At 46.1% G+C, this 22233-nt stretch overlaps 1 protein-coding gene across 2 annotated transcripts in view; it reads left to right on the forward strand.

Annotated features, from left to right (window-relative positions):
- The first annotated feature begins 185 nt into the window (after positions 1 to 185).
- npr2 (natriuretic peptide receptor 2) overlaps positions 186 to 22233 on the forward strand; it is a 96191-nt gene continuing 74143 nt past the window's right edge. For both annotated transcript variants that reach the window (XM_054744691.2, XM_054744692.2), the window contains exons 1-4: positions 186 to 1013; positions 11430 to 11611; positions 20560 to 20673; positions 20921 to 21056. In XM_054744691.2, the coding sequence (XP_054600666.1) occupies positions 320 to 1013; positions 11430 to 11611; positions 20560 to 20673; positions 20921 to 21056 (1126 nt within the window). In that variant the 5' untranslated portion in view covers positions 186 to 319. The remainder of the gene's footprint in view (positions 1014 to 11429; positions 11612 to 20559; positions 20674 to 20920; positions 21057 to 22233) is intronic.

A 22233-nucleotide genomic window follows, 5' to 3' on the forward strand; every position in this document is an offset into this window, starting at 1 on the left:
AGGGGGAGGGGGGCTGCTGTGATTTAAGCCCCAGCCACCCGGACGTTTGTTATCACTCTGAGGGAGTCTGGCACCGGAGGACCGCGCTGCACCGGGAAACGCGCTGTGGAAACTACAACTCCCTCTAAGGTGGATTTTACGCAGCGGGACGCATGGCGCAGACCGGCACAGCGGGATAACGCCTTTACCGACTCTCGCTGACTTTAGCAACAAACAGCAGGACCCCTCTGGTGTGGAGTGACCGATCCGTGGCCGGCAGTGCCTCCTCTCCGCGCTGTGCGCCCTCCGTGTCCGTGCGTCGCTCTCCAGGACCAGAGACATGGGATGCAGGAGCGCGCTCGGATGCTGCCTGTTCGCAGCGCTGTCCTGCTGCCTCCTCCGCGGCTGCAGGAGCAACATCACGGTGGCCGTGATGTTACCGGACGACCACCAGAAGTACCCGTGGGCTCTGCCGCGCGTCTTCCCGGCCATCCTCATGGCGCACGAAGACCTGGCCGGTAAACACAAGCTGCTGCTCGGCCGCACCATCCGGATCCTGAACTACAGCACGGAGGACCCCGCCGCGCGCACGTGCGCGGTGAGCCGGGCGCAGGTGCTGGCAGTGGACGCGAAGCTCTACGTGCGCCCGGATGTGTTCTTCGGACCGGGTTGCGTGTACCCGCTGGCCTCCGTGGCGCGCTTCGCGTCCCACTGGAAGTTGCCGCTGATCACCGCAGGAGGCCCCGCGCACGGCTTCGACGACCGGGTGGAGTACCGGACCATCGTGCGCAGCGGGCCCACCACCACCAAGATGGGGGACTTTGCCAACGCGCTGCACACGCACTTCAACTGGACGTCCCGGGCCGCGGTGGTCTTCTACGACCTGCGGCAGGACGACCGGCCGCACTACTTCCTGACCGAGGGCATCTTCTTCAACCTGGACCGGGAGATGAACGTGACGATCGAGGCCCGACCGTACACCGACGAGACCGACTACAAGGAGCTGATCGCGTTCATGCAGGAGAACGGGAGGAGTAAGTTCAGCAGAGCTCCACTTTCTCACCCTCAGAGCCCAAAGTTCAGCTGCTGATGGGCTTCTGTTGACGTCACCGGTTTAATATCACAACAGCAGAAACGGATCTGAGCTAAATAATAGATACTTAATAAATCCCTCCTCACCATGAAACGTTTCAGCTTAATAAAACCACCTGAAGCTGAAGCACTCTTTACTTGATGGTTTAAAAACACAAACATTCACTCAGAAACAAGGAGCTGGAGGATCCAGAAGGCCTCAGCTGGAATATTTGTGCTGATTTGTGGAAAAGTTGCAGACAGCTGCAGAGATGGTCTCAAACAGGCTCGTTTCTGCAGCACTTTTATGAAATCAGCTTTAAAACTTAGGTTTTCCCCCTAAATCTGAGGCTGATTTTGATATCCAGAGATAACTTGTGAGCACAGAAACCCAGAATGGAGGAAACATCTGGAGGGAATCACCTCTGGAAGCAGCTCAACGTCTCCATGCTTCCAGACAGCAGGCCCGGCAGCGTTCCGGTTCTCCTGACCCACTGTAACACGGAGAGGGGAATCAGCTGCTGCACAGAGCTGGAGGTCATATGAGCTGATGGGTTTGTCCGGGCTTGTCCTGCCTCGGCATTCCGCTCGGCTCTCCTTCATCCCAGCAGAATTCCTGCAGGCAGAAAAAGGCAGGAAACGTTCAGATGAAGCTAATTTTCGTGCAAAATTCACCCAAAACACATCTTAGTTTTCTGGTGAAGTTTGTTTTTCCTGGTTAGGAATGGCAGCAGAGTTTGTCAAAGGCTTGATTCCCAACAGACAGGAATGTTGTCCAGTTTTAAACTCACTGGAAAAAGAAAGAAAATGCCGGGCTCAAATGATGCACCAACTTTCTCTATAAATCTTTTTTTCAGGACATAACATCCAGATAAAGTCTGGAATTTTCTGTTATTTACACACAGCAGCAGAAATTCCCTCCTGGTGATCGAATTTGCAAACAAGCGCCCACGCTGCAGGGAACAGAAACACGGATTCAGAGGAAAATTCATTAATTTAGCTGCAGTAAAACCCGCTAAAATCAACTCTTCACTCATAAAAACTCATCTGGTCTGAATTTTAAAAAGTCTACATGATTTTACAACCCTCACACGTCTCAGAACATCCCATAATTTACCTTAAATGATAAGGTAACGTTGCCTGGTGCAGTGTTGCCTTTTTAAACACCACTGTTTCCCTGCTGCCACACCTGACTTAAATGAATGAGTGGTTAACGGGCATCTGCAGCACTTGATGTCCTCCTGAGGAGCCGACGTAATCCTGGTGTGCTGAAGCAGAGACATGGAAAACCTGAGGACCAGGGTTGGGAAACATTGGCCCAGTGAGGGAAGCAAAGTTTTTTATTAAACATTAAAATACCTTTTTGAAAACACAGAATAAACACATAAATACCAACAGCTGGATGGTTATTACATGTTTGTAACAGACTTGAACTAAAAATGGATCCGGCCGTTTTCCGTCAGGATTTGAATCCAAAGAAAATGAAAAATACCACCTTAGAAAATTCTTCCAGATGATTTTCCTTGTTTGTAGACAGAAAGCAGATTGGTGACTGAATTAGACCACGTTTACATTTAAACTCTCGATATCTGGATGTTCTTTTAAATTAAAGAGCAAGTCACCCCCAAATCAACTTTTTTTCTGACAAACTATATAAATGCGTGTCTGATCATGCTGCAGACTGCAGGAGCTTAATTACCAGGAGCATGCATGACTTTCCACTGGTGTAATTAAACAAGGCTTAATGCTACAACACAAAGATGTCGACTGGGACACTGAAACTATTTTATTTGAGCACAACGTTTAAACTGTTAAAGAGCAAGTCACCCCCAAAACAACTCATTTTCCCTGATAAACTATATAAATGCGTGTCTAATCGTGCTGCAGACAAGTGTAGTCAATAGTTTTGCACTTTAGTGCATTTGAGTTAAAATTTTGAGTTTCGAGCTCACCCGAAACTCTGGCTGAATAGGACCCACACCCACCCTCAATGTGTTTATGTAGAAGATCATCAGGGGGTCTTTTGTTCCCTCTTCGGGGGGAAACTCCCACGGGGTTTAAATCTGGGACTCTCCACCATTTGACCTTAGAACTGAAGAAGCCTCTCGGATGAGAGGTGAAACGTCTTCAAGCAACTCAAAGAAGTCCAGATGCTTTTCTTTCAAAGCTCATCAGACTACAATGACCTGGATGACTGAGAACCTTCACAGACAGTTAAAATTTTAATTTTCTGCCTAAAACTGTCAGTGTTGTGCCATTGTCAGGTAAAAACTCTGCACTGCATTTGAATTTAAATCTGCCATCGCTATTGGCTAAGAGGTACCCTAGAACGTTAGCTGGTACCATATGATGTCAAAATGGCGTTGTGAGCCCGTGTGTGTGTATTTGTTAGCGGCTCCGCCCTCTCGGTCTGCTAGGCAACAGCATTTGTTGCATTTTTCAAACAGGAAGTGGGAGTGGAGTAATACTCTGGTAGGGGGTGACTTGCTCTTTAAGAACCAGCTTTGATGCTTTGTTTATGGAATTTCAGAAAAGTTAATAAAGCTGGAGCTTCAGATCCATCCCTGATTCCAGAAGATGTGAAATCTGACGTGTGTTTGCAGGAAAAATGCTGTGATTTGTTTAAACTTTCTCCCTAGGCTGTGATCCCTATGCACAGCCTCGCATTGATTTTAATAACTTTAATGTACTTAAGGTCTGAAGTCTGTGCAGTAAAAACAAAACAATGCACGTACTGGACTCGGCAGATCCTCCATCTTTGATGACATGAATCGGTGGTGGTGGGGGGGGGGGGGTACTGTGCATTAGATGATGAAACTGTTCTGAGGATTTGTAGAGGTGTGAGCTTCTAAAGGCCACAGCTGGAGGAGGCGTGAGCCTTCGAGCATCAGAGCTATAAAAAAACCGCCTCATCACCCCGATCAGGTGTCTTTAGCCTCGTCTTAAACCCGCATTAGCAGGAAGCCACGATCCCTACAGATAAACACAGAAACAGATTCAGATTGAATGTTGTGAGAAAGACCCTGGTCCAGGATCTGCGACGGGACGGAGTGAGAAGGTACGGCATGAGGACTGAGACATCCAGCAGCTCGGGTTAGACCCACCTGCAGTCCAGATCCGCCTCCCGAAGACGAGGAAAATCAAAGCTTTTATTGAAGAGAGGTGGCAGAATCATTTTGCTAAGTGGCATCAATCCTCTCACAGCCAAACGCATCCAAGTTCATTCAAATCAAGGTTAATGGAAAACGAAGACAAACAAAAACCTGAAAGCAGCAAATTCTTTGTCTTTTATTTCCATTAAATTCAATAAACTGAAGATGGTTGGAAAGAATTTGCGTTGCTGAATGAAAATCTAAATAAAATTATTTAGTTTTTTTAACAATATAAAAGTTTACGTATTTATTGACACAATTCAGTCCTATAAAGGTTTCCATGCCTCCCATCACCTTTCAGTAGTTTCATGTTAGATGAAGGGTCGGTGTTGTTCCAGCAACTCCCCTTTAGAAAAAACACAATTCAAAGGTCCAATCCCCCTTTCTTTAGGCCCCGCCCACAAGCTATACTGGAAAATGGCGAACGCAACAGAAACGTTCCACTACCAACTAGAGAACATAGTGTTATTGTACTTTTTGGACCCGTTGGCACCTTTTCTGCCATAATTCCTGATGTAACACACCTACGAAAGCCTCTGGGATTCTGACACAGTCTGATGCTGGTCTGGAGTTCTCGCGACTCTGTCCCTGTCTGAAAGGTTAAGAGAAAAAAATCCACTGGGACGTTTAGACATCCAACTGGGAGGACTGGGATTATTAAGAATTGTTTATGCTTGACGCGTCCGCGAGGTCCGCACGTCTCCGCACGGCGAAATTGTGTAATTTTAACAACCACGCCCCTCCACCGCGCCTAGGAAATTTTCTAACCACGCGGACGGTCCGACGTGGAAAAACATGGCGGACCGGCAAGAACTAGTACGGCAGAGGTTGGTAAATACAGACATTTGTATGATTCAGCTCTCAGAGATCACCGTGATCAACATGTTGTTAATAATTCTTGGAGAGAAATAGCTCGCACTGTCGGAAAAGACGAGGACGCTGTTAAAAATGCTGGAATGCCATGTTGTAAACAGTAATTTTTACTTCTACTATGGTGTAGTGTTGGATGCATGCCGTAGAGCTCCATGCTACTCCCTACGGTTTGGGAGAATATTGGCTCACCGCAGAGACGAGCCACACGAACCATAAACGCTGCGAGTTGTGAAGCGCGTTCCATCCGCGAGCCGCATCACCAAGCGGAAAGTGAATGCATCAAGCATAAACCAAGCTTTACACTGGAACCCCCCTCTGCTACGTCGGCTCAGGCTATGTAATCGTGTAACAATTTAGCAAGCTAGCTAATGTAGCTAGCCCGGCTCAGGCTTCACTTCCTGTTCAGCTGCTCCAAGCTGAGAGCGCACAATTTGTTCAAAAGAAGGGTATGAGCAGAGGGACAGCTAGAGGACAGCCTGATGGATAGATCAGGCTCCAACCATTAAGGACAGGATGCTCAGTGATTGGCTGAGATTTGTTTTAGGATTTTGTGTTTCAGAGGCAATTCAAATTATTCCTTATTTTGACATAACATTTACTTAATGGTTGCCATATGAGAATCTTTCATGCTATTTGGTAAAAATGCTCCAGAAAAACACGGATTTATGTTTGTTTTTGTCTACTCTAAGAACCCCTGGTGACGGATACAGCTCAGCTACAGGATCAGCCCAATAACCATTAAACTGACTTACAGGTGTTAGCTTAGTTAGCTGTGGCCACCATCTTTCATCGGGTTGACTCTAAGGGTGTTTCTCAGTGCCAAGGAACCTCGCCTTGATGTCTTGGCCCCGGCCCGGTTGCCTAGGAGATACGTCATCGGGAGCCGCCAAGATGTGTTCCAATGTTCATGTTCTACCAAGGCTTGTGTTCTCCATTTGTTAGCCGTTTAGCTAGCTGAGCGAGGACACACGGGAGGTGTCTTGTAGCCTAGCCTTGGTCAAAAATTACCCAGAATACACCGCGGTATTTTCAAAAAGACGGCGGATCAGAAGCCGGCAGCTACTTCGGGGACAAATTTCAAGTTTAAAAGTAAGTCAGCTAATTTAAAATGTTTTTTTTAGATGCAAATAAGTTATCTATGGTTGGTTAGTTGCTTAGTAGTTGCAGCTTCGGTGGCTAGCAGGTAGTAACTCATTTATATTTTTAATTTAATAAACATATACACAATTTAAAAAGTAAAAGTCTCGTTACATATTTATATTGAAACTAATACGTATAAAATATAACATTATCTCCCGTGTCACGTGACGTTACGTGACCGCCGTGGAAGCCGCGGTCACGTGATGCAAGTCTGTTCCATTTAACCGTTTTCTTTGACCAAGGAAGGACAGTGTCCTCGTAAGCAAGGCGCCTGGCATTGAGAAACACCCACAGCGTTTATCAGCTGTGGACAAACATCTGATGGAGATCTTCTAAGAGATTCATTCAAATCTGTCCAGCGGCTCATGAGATATTTAGCTAACAAACACAAGTACAGACAGGCATAAGCAGTAACACCCACATGGAGGCTTGTTAAAGCAGCATGAAGGGCTCATTACAAAGTCCCATTTTAGTCAAATTACTGAGAACTTTTTTCTGTCCCTCGCTGTCTTTGTGTCCTGAACGGTAGCAGCTCACAGCGGGAGTAAAATGAGGATCTCATCATAATCACAGAAATCATGTTTCCACACAAAACAAAATAAAGATTCACCACCCACAACCTGCTCCCTTCTTCTTCTGTTGTCTGAGCAAAGCCAGCCAACAAATTTCCAACTGAGTCGAGCAAAAAAGAAAAAGAAGCCTGTCAGACAGATCAGATGATACACAAACATGGAGCCGGGGGTAGCCTGCCTGTCAGGAGATCAACCCAGATTCCACCAAAGGCAACAACAAACACTTGACTAGGTGTAGTTGGATCAATCTACCTCCCTTTTCCTTTTCAAGCTTTGTTTTGTTTACTTGTTTTTTATTTGACTGTTTCCTGTCCTGTCTGTCAGATCTTCCTGCACCTCCTCTCAGTCCTCCAGAAAAACTGCTGCCTGGCTTCCTACTTTTTCACCTCATGATTTACTTTTGAACTAAGCAGATCAAAGGGAGCTACTGATCAAAATAAGTCTCGGTACGCTGAGAGTAATATAATAAAGGTTCAAACTGGATGTTTTTTGGGCTCCCCCTAGGTGTGTCAGTCGAGGGCCTCCGGGGAGCCCGGCTCCCCTGAAAAGGTGACGGGCTCCCCCTAGCTCTCCTGTAATTTGAACCATGCATAGTGCCATTGGGGTAAACTGGCCAATTAGCCTGAAGCAAATTTTAATTGAATGTCCTGACCGAGTGGGAGGGGTTAACCAGTCTTTTCTTTGTAGGACTATATTACGGGGTTGCGTTTGGCTCCTGGGCCATTTTGAGCCCCAACAAAGTTTCATTTGACATGAAGCAGCGCAAAAGACAGTTTCCTGTTGTAAAATGCATTACTCCCATATTTTAAATTTAGTTTGCTGATCTGAACAGTTTAAACAGAACATAATATACCTCTTATTAAACCAGTTATAATACTTCTATGGTCCAATCAAAACACGTTTATGAAGTTATTTGCATCAAATCCACATAAAGCAATCTCCCAGCTCTATTCGTGACACTTTCTGTGCCTTTCCACAATGAGCCATTTCAGAGCTCTGTCATTCAAACTCAAACACACCATGGCTGGCCACGCCCACACATCCCCTGATTGGCTTCTCTGTGACGAGGAGCTTGGCTATCCAGGAGGGGCTCAGAGTTGAGCTGCTGCTCCTCCAGCATTGACATGTGCGGGGGTTTCCATTGTAATTTTCCTTATTGTGATGTCACAATCAGGGACCTTTACAAACAGCTTGTAGAATGATGATTCCTGAAACCAAACACAAATGGATGTTATTGTTCATGTTTGGAGTGTGTGTAGAGGCAGTGGAGACCCATGTGGCAGCACGATGGGATGCAAATAGGGAGATTTACATAATTTGTCCCCTTTAAGTGACAAAAACACAAAAAAGTCTAATCTTTGATATTTTCACACCCTGTTGTTGGGTTCCTCAGAGAGACTTTAGAATAAAATGCATAATAATAATAACCTGGTTGCTTGTTTGTGTCATGAGCTCTGTGTTGTTCCAGCACTGATTCAGCTTTGTTTTTGTTTAAATGCTGTTTTGTTTCAGACTCACTCAAGTAAGTCTCTTTGTCTGTGGAGCTGTCTCCCAGTTTCCCACCGATCTGAGCTCAGTTATATAACCAAAGTCCACAGATCTGGCAAATGAAAACCTGCTACTGAAATGATCGATAAAGAGCGAGTGAGTGTTATGTAAGAAAGGAGGAACAGCGGCTGTCTGAAACACATATTCTGTGTTATCTTATAAAACTGCTCGTTTATCATCTCCAGCAGTAATTCAGCTTCTATTTTCTCACATCTGCTGTTTTCTTTGTGATGATTTCAAATGGGCACGGAAAATGGCTAAAAACGCTCATCTGCCATGTTTTAGATCAACCAGTTGTGTCTTATTTGTGTTACACAGCGTTTGTGATTCAAATAACAGCTTCTCATCATTTCTCATGTATTTTTGTTGATTTCCATGAAACATTAAACTCCATCATGTGACAGGAACGGACTAGAACGGGACGAGGGACAGCGAGGCTGATCAGGGTAAAGTACAGCAAGGATGACTTTTCCCCTGGATTTATTTTGGGAATGGTCCAGGAGACGATGGGAAATTTCTACATGTTGCAGGAGACGAGAGTTGAGGTCAGAGACTTCTTTGGTCGAAAGAGCGAGGAAACGTCTGCTGACCGGGAACTCCAGTTTTCTAATTCATGACTCAGCAGCAGGAGGGTGTAAGTGGCAGGATAAAGGCAGGAAGCTCAAACGTGTTCAGAAAAAAGGTCCCCGGTTTGATTCTTACAACTGCCTAGAGCGCCGTTGAGCAACGCAGGGGGGTATCAAAGACAAATATATGATTTCTTCTCCTAAGTTTATGAACATCGTTGACTGAAAGAATTTTATTGAGACTCCTCTCCATCTAAAGCAGGGGTGTCAAACTCAAACTCACAAGGGGCCGAAATGAGACTCTGGCACGGAGTCGAGGGCCAAACTTAATATTTTTTGAAAAAGTGACAGCAAATTTGCACATTTTCTTTATCAATATATATACATATATGCAATTTTGAACCTTTAAATTTGGAAACAAACATATGTCTGCATTAACACTGAATGTGGAATAACCAAATGACACACGAGCAAGTCAGTTACAAATAAAACACATCAGTGGTATTCATTACTTGTGGTATAATCAGCATTTTAAAATCTATTCAGGATTTATGTTTTCTTGTTTATTCATTTTTCTTATTTTTATTCTCCTTTTTTCTCCTGTAATACGTGTCATCGCTGCTGTGACGTCTAGCTTTCCCCACTGAGGAACAATAAAGGGATTTTCTATTCTATTCATCTATCTGCAGCCTTTCCACTTCCTGTTTACTGTAGGTTAAATCTTTTCTCACGGGCCAACAACAAAATAAAAATATCATTTTATCTTAAATGAAAATGCAACATCTCACCTGTTAACTTTCATGTTTTGGAGCAGAAAAAGAGCATAAAAGCAACATATTTAAAGCTCAGTTTGCTCCACTGGTTTACTGTGATGCTCACCTGTTCCAGCCAGATACCTGCATCATGGGGTTGATCTGAGCTGAGGAGGAGACTCCTGTTGTTTTGTTCATCTTCATCATAATAATGACAACATTAGATGACAACAGGAGCTCACATAGGTTTGTGCTGCTGAACATGTCTGAGCAGCTTGACCACGTTGTTGTGTGTCGGGGAGGAAACACAATGACAGAGTCGTGCTGGTTTGAGCGTGTCGCTGCTCGCTGGAGTTATATCAGCTCTGTCTGGAGGTTAGTTGGAACACTTTCTCTTTCAGTTGTGAACACATTACTGAGTGGCTAGAATCTCCGTTTCTGGGCTTCAACGTCAGAAAACAGCTGAGTGAACTCGGCGCTGAGTGAGAGGAGTGTAGTTTGTCCGAGACAGCGGAGCTGCAGACACCCAACTACCCCTGACTGCCTCGGCGCTGAAAAAACACAAAGGAGGGGGCGCGTCTGCTCCGTGCTGGCGCCGCAAAGCATCATGGGAGTTGTAGTCTTTGCGGTAAAATCGGCCAGCGGGCCAGTTTTAATATATTTTTGATATTTATCTCGCGGGCCACATAAAAATGCTCCGCGGGCCACATCTGGCCCTGGGTCCCATCTCCCCAGGTTCCACCTCCTAATCTCTCCACCACAGCTAATATCGGCTACATTAGCCAATGAAATGTGGCTACATCTCGGTCAGTTTTGCTGATAAAGCGCTAAGATTTGGTATTCTAAGCAGAGGCGTGTCCAGGGGGTGGCCTGGGGTAGCATATGCCACCCTTGGAATGTGATTGGCCACCCCACTGAATTTCCTTTAAATAGACTTGACCACAAAAAGTTTGGGGTAAAAAAGAAAAAGTATAACCATTGGTGCCACCCATGCATAAAGAAGTGTACTACCTGGGCCACCCCATTTTAAACGATCTGGCCACGCCACTGATTTTAAGCCTGTTTCACACTGTTTGGTTTTTGGCCACCGTAACGGACCACCTCGTGTCACACTGCAAGCTCTAGCGAGGTGGCACACTGTATGGCTCAAGATTTCAGTGAGTGCAAAGCTAAAGCTAACGAGCATACATTGGTAAAAAGGAAAGAAAGCGCTAGCACCAACGCTTCTTTTATTGTTAGATATAAAGAGAGGGCTGTGGCTTACTGCTCATGTTCACACTGCTACTGGTGCATCGTTCTCTCGTCACTCCCTGGGTGCATTTTCATTGGTCGATTGGAGACTGAACTAGATTTTCTAACTCTGCTTGAAGTCTGGGTTTGATCATGAGAGTGGACCTGTCTCCATGGACGACCAGAGACCTGAGAATCACACTCACCTGCACCGTTTCTCATTGTGTCTCTATTTATGATGAAAAAGAGCCGGAAAACGCTCCGTGAACCGGACTTTAGTAGTGAATCGTTTCTAACAGGAATTCCAACAGATCCCATAATAGCTTGAGATTAAGGCGGGAAATTTCTTCAGAGAGCTTTAAGAAGTCTCAACTAATGTCCATATTTGGGAGACATGAAATGAAAACATCATCCATTCTGCAGCCTTAACCTCCTACAGATCATGAGCGACTGCAGGCTGAAGTGTTTTTAGAGTCTGAGAGCCAAGTCATCGTTTTAAAGTGAGAGACTGAGATGAATGTCTTCTCCTCCCCGTTCTGTGTGCAGTTATTTACATCTGTGGGCCCCTGAGAACGTTCCTGAGCATCATGAAGCTGTTCCAGAGTGAGATCCACGACCCTGAAAACTACGCTATCTTCTACCTGGACGTGTTTGCAGAAAGTTTGGCGGATGGTAAACCGTGGCAGCAGCCGAACTTCGACTTGCCCAACCCCATCGAGGTCTTTAAGGTAAACGAAACCCGGATCATGTAAACCTTGTCTTCCTGCTTCTGTAACTGGGAACGAAACCCTGGAACTGCGTGACTTCATGAATGTTCATTCACGAGGCTGAGGCCAAACGCACAACTACAGATAAACAACGGTGACACTTTAATGCCGCGTGTTTATGGAAAGCCGAAGTTCCACCGGCTTTTGCTGGAGTGGTTGGAGGCGCCTCCACCACTTTAGGAAGTGAAATTCCCAAGTGACATTAGTGAATCAAAGGACGTATTGTCACAGGAAGACATTCGGCCTCCACTAATGAATGAAGTCGTACACCCTCAGAGATGCATTTGTCAATTTATCTCCTTTAATGTCACACAGGCCTGCCTTAATTGTCTTAATTTATTCTTCACAAAGTTCAGAAGGAAGAGTTGTTTTCCGGAAGCATTACAGTAATTAGACTTGATGGTATTTTAGTATTGACCCTTTGCACCGACGTCACCTAACCACGTGGGTCCACCATGGTGGACGGCAAAAGCGTGTAAATAGTGAGCGACACGGTTACTAAACAGAGGGAAAAGTAGAGCCTGAAACTGTTTTTGCGATCAAAACAAAAACAAAACTGCTCCAGCATTCCTTCAACTAGTTCATGCCCAGTTCAGTTATCAGAAGAAGTAGCGCATCTAGCGGGGGCTCATAGAGAGCGGTATGCTAACTAGCTTACCAACGTTAGCTTACGTTCTCTCTGCAGCTGTTCACCGACGTAAACATGTTGCTGACTTTGCCTAAATTCACCTCTCTGGATTTATAACTTTATGTTGTAAACAGCGTTTCACTTCACACCAAAGCTGATTGTTAAAAAGTCCGGATCCCTACCAGCTTCTGTTGCTGGTGGTGTTACCGGGTTCAGCTGCTGCTCTCACACCGGAATGAGAAGAGCTCTGAACGCCGACGCTCATATAAATAAATAACGTCATTTTAACACACTTAATCATACATCAGAGCTTTAATATTGTTAAAGGGACTTTACGGAGTTTTGAATGTTTATGCTCGCAATTGCCCCCTCAGGCCAAAAGTGTAACGGCAGCTTCAATAGTAGGCTCGTGCACGAGGCGCGCATGCTGTACGTGCACACTCCTTAACGAAAATAACAGCTGAGACAGTCCCTTGTGTGTGTGTGTGTGTGTGTGTGTGTGTGTGTGTGTGTGTGTGTCCCGGAGGGCAGAGGACAGGAGAACTTACAGCTAATTAATTAAATAATTTGGTTCTGTAGCTTTCTCTTCAGCACAGCCGACAAAGGTTTATGATGGGTCAGTCCTCCTGCATGCTCAGATCATTCCCTTCCCTTGCTTTAAAAATTGTTCCAAAATGAAAGTTGAACCCACATCTTTTTTATCTGTGAATTCAATGCCGTTCGGCGAGTCTCAAATAAAAATTTGGGCGTCTTACTGTAAAAAAATATACCATTAATGTAAAAAAGAAACTCTAAATAAACTATGTTCACATTCAGAATCAAACCCGAATCTACCACATGAGAATCCGACAACTTACCAGGTGAGCTATAGCACCAGCCAGGGGTGGACTGGCCTATCTGGCATTCTGGCACTATCCCGGTGGGCCGCTTAGTCAAGTGGGCCACTTGCCCAGCTTGGGCCGTCCCAAACCAAGCCCCCGTCTCACATGCGACAATAGAGACAAGTCTGCGAGCAGCACACACAACACCCCGTCCCTCCCCCCACATTTGGCGGGATAGACGAGTCGCAAGCAGCAACCTCCCCTACGGAGGGCCGACGGTTCATAAAAATGCCAGGGCCAAATTTTGGTCCCAGTCCACCCCTGGCACCAGCAATATACTTTGTATCTGTAACGTTTATATCCTTGATGACAGCTGAAACAACGTCAAACCAAAGAACGGTTCGGAGTGAAAATGGCTATTTTGTTGCTAATTTGCAGGAAATATCTAGAAGAAAGTTCTACAGAAAGTAGCTAAGGGTCCTCAGAAATGTAGCTAGCTTCGTCACTAGGCGTTAGGAACAGCGACAAAGACTAAAGCTACGGATAGCAAATGCTACGGGCGATGCCTGAGCGTGAACGCACATGAAGCAGCCTGCTCGACCCGAGCATCTCTCTTTTTCTGTGATTTTACAGAAAAACAGGCAATCACAGTAAAAATGCCAGGGCTCATTCTACAGGACCAGGGCATTGCAGGAGAATGTATGAAGAAGACATTTATTATTTCTATACATGTTTTGGCTGTCACACTTCCATAATGCACCTTTAATAATTGTCTCGCTTTACACTACAGAGGACGGAGCGCAGCCTCCGTGGTGAAATACCCATCCATCAGGATTATCAATAACTAGTATAAACACATCACATTTATCCCTGTCCCTGTCTTCCTTGTCAAATAAATGAACGTTAATCTTGCCCGCTAACAACACGTTCGCTGCTAATCTGAGGCCTGCTAGTCCGCTTGATTGATCGCTGCAGTTCATCTCCGTCCTCAGTCTCCATCAAAGTTATTAAAAAAACAAAACGAGTCGAGTTTACGTCCTCGTCTGTTAGTGCAGCCAAGGCAGCAAGCTAAAACCATTTTACTGTCAAATCAACTCAATAAAAGCCATAAAAGGCTACAATCTGGCTTGTTTTGGCTAGCTTCACTGGAGTTTCTACGGGTGTAAACGGTCTTTTTGCCGTCCATCATGGTGAAGGGGGCGGTCACATGAGTGGCGTGACGTCACGTGCAAAGGGTCAATAGAGGCTGTTCACAAAGTCTCAGATTATCTAATTTGTTAAAATAGAGTTTATAATCCACAGTTTGAGTCAGGAGTACATTTCTGATCAGCTGTAGTCAGATTAAAACATCCTGTCTCTGTACACAACGTTTCAGCCTGTAGCTAATATGAAATTATAGCTCTGTCGTCTGGTTTAAGAAATAAACAGATGTAATCTAATTAAATGCAGTCTTACAGCTTCATAATCTGCTGACAGCTCTAACAGGTTCGCTTCAGAGCGGATAGCTTAGCTCCTTAGAGCCTAAAGCTAACATGGAGAGAGTCACGCATCTAGCCACTAAAAACTGTGGTCACCGTTCAGAGCTGAGCTCCTATCTAACACTGCTTCAGGCTTCTTACATGACTTTGCTGTTTTAAGGATTAGTGTTGACTAGTTATCGTTGGATCTGCCTGTCGTGGTAGCAATCCCCGAGCCGGCTGGTGGACACCAACGGTTAGGGATGCTGTCAAGCGGAAGAAAAAGTCCTATCAGGTATTTTTGCCCTGTGGGACTCCAGAGGCAGCTGATGGGTACCAGCAGAGGTTGTGAAGGCAACACCCGGGCATGGGAGCGCTTCGGTGAGACCATGGAGCAAGACTTCCGAAAAGCTTAGAGGAGATCCTGGTCCACCATCCGGTACCTCAGGAGGGACCGGTGTCAGAGCTTGGTCTGCATTACCGGCAGTAAGTCGGGCTCATTTCCGGTGAGAGTTGGTCTCCGCCAAGGCCGATTTTCACCGATTCTGGTCATAACCTTTATGGACAGGATTTATAGAAGCAGCCAAGGTATGGAGGGCATCCGTTTTGGTGGCCTGAGGATCAGATCTCTGCTTTTTGCAGATGATGTGGTCCTGTTGGCTTCATCAGAACGTGATCTTTAGCTTTCACTGGAGCGGTTCTCAGCCGAGTTTGAAGCAGCTGGGATGAAAATCAGCTCCTCTAAATCTGAGACCACGGTCTTGATTCGGAAAAGGGTAGAATGCCTTCTCCGGGTCAGGGATGAGGTCCTGCCCCAAGTGGAGGAGTTTAAATATCTCGGGGTCTTGTTCACGAGTGAGGGAAAACTGGAGCGTGAGATCGATAGGTGGATTGGTGCTGCATCTGCCGTGATGCGGGCGTTGTACCGGTCTGTCGTGGTGAAGAGAGAGCTGAGTCAGAAGGCGAAGCTCTCGATTTACCGGTGGATCTACGTTCCTACCCTCACCTATGGTCATGAGCTTTGGGTAGAGACGGAAAGAACGAGATCATGGATACAAGCGGCTGAAATGAGTTTTTGCTCCGAAGAGTGGCTGGGTTCTCCCTTAGAGATAGGGTGAGAAGCTCGGTCATCCGGGAGGGGCTCGGAGTAGACCCGCTGCTCCTCCACATCGAGAGGAGCCAGTTGAGGTGGCTCGGGCATCTGGTCAGGATGCCTCCTGGACGCCTCCCTGCAGTTAGAGGGATCCTAGATTGGGAAAACAGGAAACATGATCCTGAAGAATGGCTACTGAGCAGAAATCATCACAGGGAAAATTTCTGTCCCTTAAAAAAACTGAAATTCAAAAATCTGTTTTTCAGAGCTAAATTCTTATTCATCAATATTTATTTTGCACTTTCTCACCAGATGAGCATCAAACATGCATTAGCGTGTACATATAGCATTAGCATACATTGTCATAATAACCATGTGTGCAATAGCTGATTAAGAGGGACACTTTTGTGCTGTCATGTGGGTCTCTACTGCCTCTGTAAACACACCAGTGGTGAAAAAACAACAACTTTCATCTGTTTAATGCAAGTGTTTCCAAAAAGTCCCTGTTTGTGGTGTCACAAACGAGGAAATTACAACAGAACCACATCTTACATGCAGGAGAGAGCTCCTGCTGGAGGAGCAGCAGCTCTACACCCAGCCCCTCCCAGACATCAGAGTTTCTGAGCTTGCAGCAGCCAGAGCGGGGCGGTGGGGCGTGTATGGGGTGTAGCTCAGGAGGAAGAGCGGGTTCCAAAAGGCTGCAGGTTCGATCTCGGCTCCTGACAGAGATTTCTGCTGCGGTCCTTGGTCAAGACACCTAATCCACCTTTCCTGCTGGGGGTCGGAGGGACCGGCGGCAGGCCTCCCCTCTGTCAGCGCGCCTCAGGGCAGCTGTGGCTACGATGTAGCTCATCTCCACCGTGTGAATGTGGTTGTGAATGGATGAATGCTACTCTGTAGGGTAAAGCGCTTTGGAGTCGTCTGACTGTGTGTGGATCGTTTGTCATTAGTCCCGGCCTTCCGTGTTAACACAAGTCTGCATGTGTTAAAGCTCGAGTCAGGCTTGTCTGTTTAGATGTTTACGTTTAAATTCAAACGCGACCTCCATCAGACTCCGGTGCTGGGGTCTGGGCCTGAGGAGCCGGGGTTGTGCTAGCTGAAGATTAAACTTTCAGGAATGGATTAAAAATGTGCAAAAACGTTGGATTTGAGAAACGTCTTCCTGCTGTGTGAAAACATCTGATGATTCATGGAAACCTTCAGATTTTTATTATGTTTCTTCTAAAATAACAAATCGTAGTTTAGGTTTTCCAGTTCAGGATTAAACGTGATGCAGTCAGAATAATCTGCTAATCTGTAGATACGATTTCTCGTGAGATGGTGTTGGTTTCCAGTCTGCATGAAAATCTGGGTCAATCACAAACGGGTCGGCACATTATTGATAAAAACTTCCGTTGTTTTTGTTTTCTTTCTTCTTCTGAAATCGCAGAAGCTTAACAGCTTTCCTGTTAAACACACTCATCTTGCTGGAAGACCGCCCGAACCACAGATTGTGACGTTCTCTTCACTGTTTTTGCTCCACGTTGAACGTGCGACTGTCTGCAGATCATAACAGGGATTATTGTGGCAACGCGCCCCCTTAGCAGCAGCATGTGGAGCGTTGTGGTGAGCTGCGTGGTCGTAACACGAAGAAAAAGAACGATCTGACGCGTTTCGGCTGAACAGCAGTTGTGACGAGGCTTGTTTTGGAGGCTGCAGGTAGACGGGAGGAGGATCAAAGATCAGAGCTGGTAAATGTTTACTCTGAAAAGTAACGCAGCAACAAGCCAAATGACCTTTTAGGTGATTTTGAAATTTACTTCAGTCCTTATTTTAGTAAAATACCTTTAGCTGCATCTGTTCTTCCTTCTGGTTAAGCGTGAACTCTGCTTTTATGTGATTTACATTCAAAACAACAAGGCGGTCTTGGTGGATTAAAGATGGGAAATGAGCAAATGTGCATTTGATAAATTGTAAATGGTCTGTATTTGATATAGCAACTTCTAGAGTCCTGGAACCCCCCAAGGCGCTTTACAACACAATCAGTCATTCGCCCATTCACTCGCTGGTGGTGATGAGCTACGATGTAGCCACAGCTGCCCTGGGGCGCACTGACAGAGGCGAGGCTGTCGTATACAGGCGCCACCGGTCCCTCCGACCACCACCAGCAGGCAACGTGGGTTAAGTGTCTTGCCCAAGGACACAACGACAGCGACAAACTGAGCAGGGCTCGAACCTGCAACCTTCTGATTACGAGGCAAGCGCTTAACTCCTGTGCCACCGTCGCCTACAAACATTTGTCTTGCTTTTGTCGCTCCTTGAAGGATTGTCGACATCTTTCTAGAGAAAACAGAAATCTGTGCTGTGGCTGATGGCGACAAACTCCGAACAGGGGGCTTATTACCCCACCCATGTGTTTGAGAGGCTGGGCCGGACCCACGGGGGCAGACGCGTATTTACTTAAAGGGACATTATGGAAGTGTGACAGCCAAAACATGTATAGAAATAATAAATGTCTTCTTCATACATTCTCCTGCAATGCCCTGGTCCTGTAGAATGAGCCCTGGCATTTTTACTGTGATTGCCTGTTTTTCTGTAAAATCACAGAAAAAGAGAGATGCTCGGGTCGAGCAGGCTGCTTCATGTGCGTTCACGCTCAGGCATCGCCCGTAGCATTTGCTATCCGTAGCTTTAGCAGCAGAGAGAGAGGCAGTGCCACTTTGTCGCTGTTCCTAACGCCTAGTGACAAAGCTAGCTACATTTCTGAGGACCCTTAGCTACTTTCTGTAGAACTTTCTTCTAGATATTTCCTGCTAATTAGCAACAAAATAGCCATTTTCACCAGGGGCGTGTCCAGGGAGTGGCCTGGGGTAGCACATGCCACCCTTGGAATCTGACTGGCCACCCCAGGTGCCACCACACTAATTTACCTTTAAATAGGCTTTTCATTGTCCACAAAAGGCTTGGGTGTAAAACAAAAAAAGCATAACCATTGGTTTCACCCATGCACAAAGTTGTGCCTCACCTGGGCCACCCCATTTTAAAAGATCTGGACACGCCACTGATTTTCACTCCGAACTGTTATTTGGTTTGACGTTGTTTCAGCTGTCATCAAGGATATAAATGTTACAGATACTGTGAATGTTACTAGAGTGTAGCTTACCTAGTAAGATGTCTGACTCCCATGCAGAAGACCTGGGTTTGATTCTGGATGTGAACATAGTTTATTTAGAGTTTCTTTTTTACATTAATGATATATTTTTTACAGTAAGATGCCCAAATTTTTATTTGAGACTCGCCGAACGGCATTGAATTCACAGATAAAAAAGATGTGGGTTCAACTTTCATTTTGGAACAATTTTTCAAGCAAGGGAAGGGAATGATCTGAGCATGCAGGAGGACTGACCCATCATAAACCTTTGTCGGCTGTGCTGAAGAGAAAGCTACAGAACCACATTATTTATTTAATTAGCTGCGAGTTCTGCTGTCCTCTGTCCTCCGGGCCCCACACACACACACACACACACACACACGCACGCACGCACGCGCGCACGCACGCACGCACACACACACACGCACGCACGCGCGCGCGCACACACACACACACACACACACGGGACTGTCTCAGCTGTTATTTTCTTTAAGGAGTGTGCACGTACAGCATGCGCGCCTCGTGCACGAGCCTACTATTGAAGCTGCCGTTACGCTTTTGGCCTGAGGGGGCAGTCGCGAGCATAAAAATTCAAAAGTCCGTAAAGTCCCTCTACGGGGGATTTCATGAAAATCTTTAAAGTTCTGCCGGGCACGTGAACAAAAGCAGAACTGACAAACTGACCTCATTTACGCAGAGTACAGATCTGATGTGGAGCAGAATCCGAGCGGCGTCTGGACGAACTGCTGACTGCAAATCGTGTGACCAACGTCTCCGGGAAGTCTTCCGGAACCATCACACACTGTGAACCGATGTCCCTGTCATTAATGACCACAGTAGTGATGTGTCGGTCGCGAACGAACCGGCTCTAAGAGCCGACTCTGTGAAGTGAACGACGGGAGCCGGCTCGTCAGTAGGAGCCGTCACCCCCCTCAGCCCCCCCCCGCTTTGGTGAAAGTTACAGCCGATTGGTCAGCATGTGTAACTGCGTGTCCAAACTGTCCACACACAGAGCAGTAGGGGCGGGGAAGAGGGAGGATCAGACTCAGACCGGGCGGAGGGAGACGAGAGGGAATGAGTGCGATGAAGACGGTGAGAAAATGAGCGACAGCAGCCGGAGATGTCTTAAAGTGTTCAGTTAATAAATCCATAGAAATGATAAATATTTGATATACTGCATTTTTTTACATTAGTAAATCATTTTACATGTAGTTTTGCATTATTTTGGTTATAAATGTACTCTACTCAACAGAAAATCTGAGGAGCCACTTGGGAGCTGAAAGAGCCGGCTCTCTAAAAAGAGTCGGAATTCCCATCGCTAGACCACAAATAGACAGAATGATGCAACATGGGTTTTATCAGCCAATCAGCTGGCTTTATCAGAATATTCATGCAGATTTCCATTGGTCATTTATAGCAGAAAGTGGGTGGGAGGCAGGATTCATAAAGCTGTGCGTAAGCAGAGATTTGGAAAGTTTCATAAACGAAGCCCGAGTCGCTGTATTCCTGTATTTTACGGAAGGTTTTAGTGAATTCCTGCATGCAGGAAACCTTTAGGCTGCACGATGCACCAAGCATCTGTCTGTATTCCAGCTCTGCATGCAGACAAACCCCCACACCAGCTGGTATATTAAAACAAAAAAATGTTGTTTGTTAAATAATAAAATGTGATTCATCAAAACTATCGTCGTGGCAGCATTTTAGACGAGCAGCTAAACGTAGAGCGGCCCCGTCGTCTGTTCAGCTCTGGATTTCAGACCCTCTTTGTGTCTCCTTCCAGTCTGTTTTCGTCATCACGTACCACCCTCCGGATAATCCCGAATACCGGGACTTTCAGAGGAAACTCCACACCCGAGCTCAGAGGGACTTCGGCGTTCGCTTGGAGCCGTCGTTGGTAAGTCTCTGCCTCTTTAACTTTTTACATCTGATTCTGCATCCCGCTGAGCCGGATAGTTGTCTGTGCTTGATGATAAATGATCTTTACGACGCTGTTAGCAGCTGCAGACGTTTTTTATGAGCATCTCATAAAAAAATACAAAACCATGAAGTTGTTGGAAGAAAAAGTCTTGATGTGAAACCCTGGCAGGAAGATAAGCAGCCTCCATTACTCGGGCGTGTTTTGATCAAACCTCGTTTTGCAGATGGACTACATCGCTGGCAGCTTCTATGACGGCTTCTTGTTGTACGCCATGGCCTTGGAGGAGACTCTGGCGGAAGGCGGAGCCCAGAACGACGGCATCAACATCACGATGAGGATGCAGAACCGCCGTTTCTGGGGTGAGCTGATGTCCACATTGTGTGCATTTAGAACAAATCACGGAACATTTATCCTGGATGTTAGACAAACACTGAGCTCTGGTTTACATCAGTTATCTCGCCACAAAGCAGCATTACGGAAACTAATGGGCCATTCCCATCTGTACCGGGTCGGCCCGGGCCGGGTAGCGTAGGTTGTTTACATATCTGGGTGGCCTGGTATTTTTCCGGGCCAACCGAGGCTCATTCTCAGCCCTCTTCTGGAGGGGGTCTGCTTCAGGCCGACCAGGGCCAACACACCCACTGCTGACAGCAAATTCACACCTTCCATTAGAGCAAGCCTCTGATTGGTGGGTAGAATCAGCCCACATGGGCTTAAGGCAAGGATGTGTGGGATCAACCGGGCCAGGCTGGGGCCGACTGGGGCTACCCGGCCCGGGCCAACCCGGTACAGATGGGAATGGCCCATAAAACACACCAGTGACCCCAGAACGAGACTGAGATGATCAGAAGTATTCAGGTCTGACTGACGATGATCACCAAACCCAGCATAGATGGTTGAAGAAGAAGAAGAAAATATCATGTCTATAGCGCCTCTCAAGATAAAAATCATGAGGCGCTTCACAAAAACAAAACATGTAAAAATATAAAAAATAATTTAGAAAATTATTTAAAAATATATTAAAAATGAGCAAAAATAGACAATTGTGATAAAAAAATGTAAAGAAAGAGAGAGAGTGAACAGGAAAGAGGGAAATCAGTGGATCCTGAGGAAGGTGGAATAGGTGGGGAGAGCAGAATAAAGAGAGAGAGGTGAAGAAGGTCATACAAAAGCCAGCTTGAACAAGTGAGTCTTCAGCTGCTTTTTAAAGGAGACCACTGAGTCCACTGATCTCAGGCTCAGGGGGAGAGAGTTCCAGAGTCTGGGGGCCACAGCAGCAGATGATCTGTCACCTTTGGTCTTTAGCCTGGTGCTGCACAACCAGTAGGCTTTGATCACTGGACCTCAGGGACCTGCTGGGGGTGTAGGGACTAAGAAGATCACCAATGTAAGATGGTGCTTGTCCATGTAAGGTCCTATAGACCAGAACCAGGATCTTGAAATGAACCCTGAAGTTGACTGGCAGCCAGTGACGTGGGCTCTTCCTGACTTATGCAGCTGATCACGTCAAACTCACAGAAGCAGAGTGATGATGGA

The sequence above is a fragment of the Nothobranchius furzeri genome, chromosome 6 (assembly GCF_043380555.1).
Source record: "Nothobranchius furzeri strain GRZ-AD chromosome 6, NfurGRZ-RIMD1, whole genome shotgun sequence".
NCBI classification, from domain to species: Eukaryota; Metazoa; Chordata; class Actinopteri; order Cyprinodontiformes; family Nothobranchiidae; genus Nothobranchius; species Nothobranchius furzeri.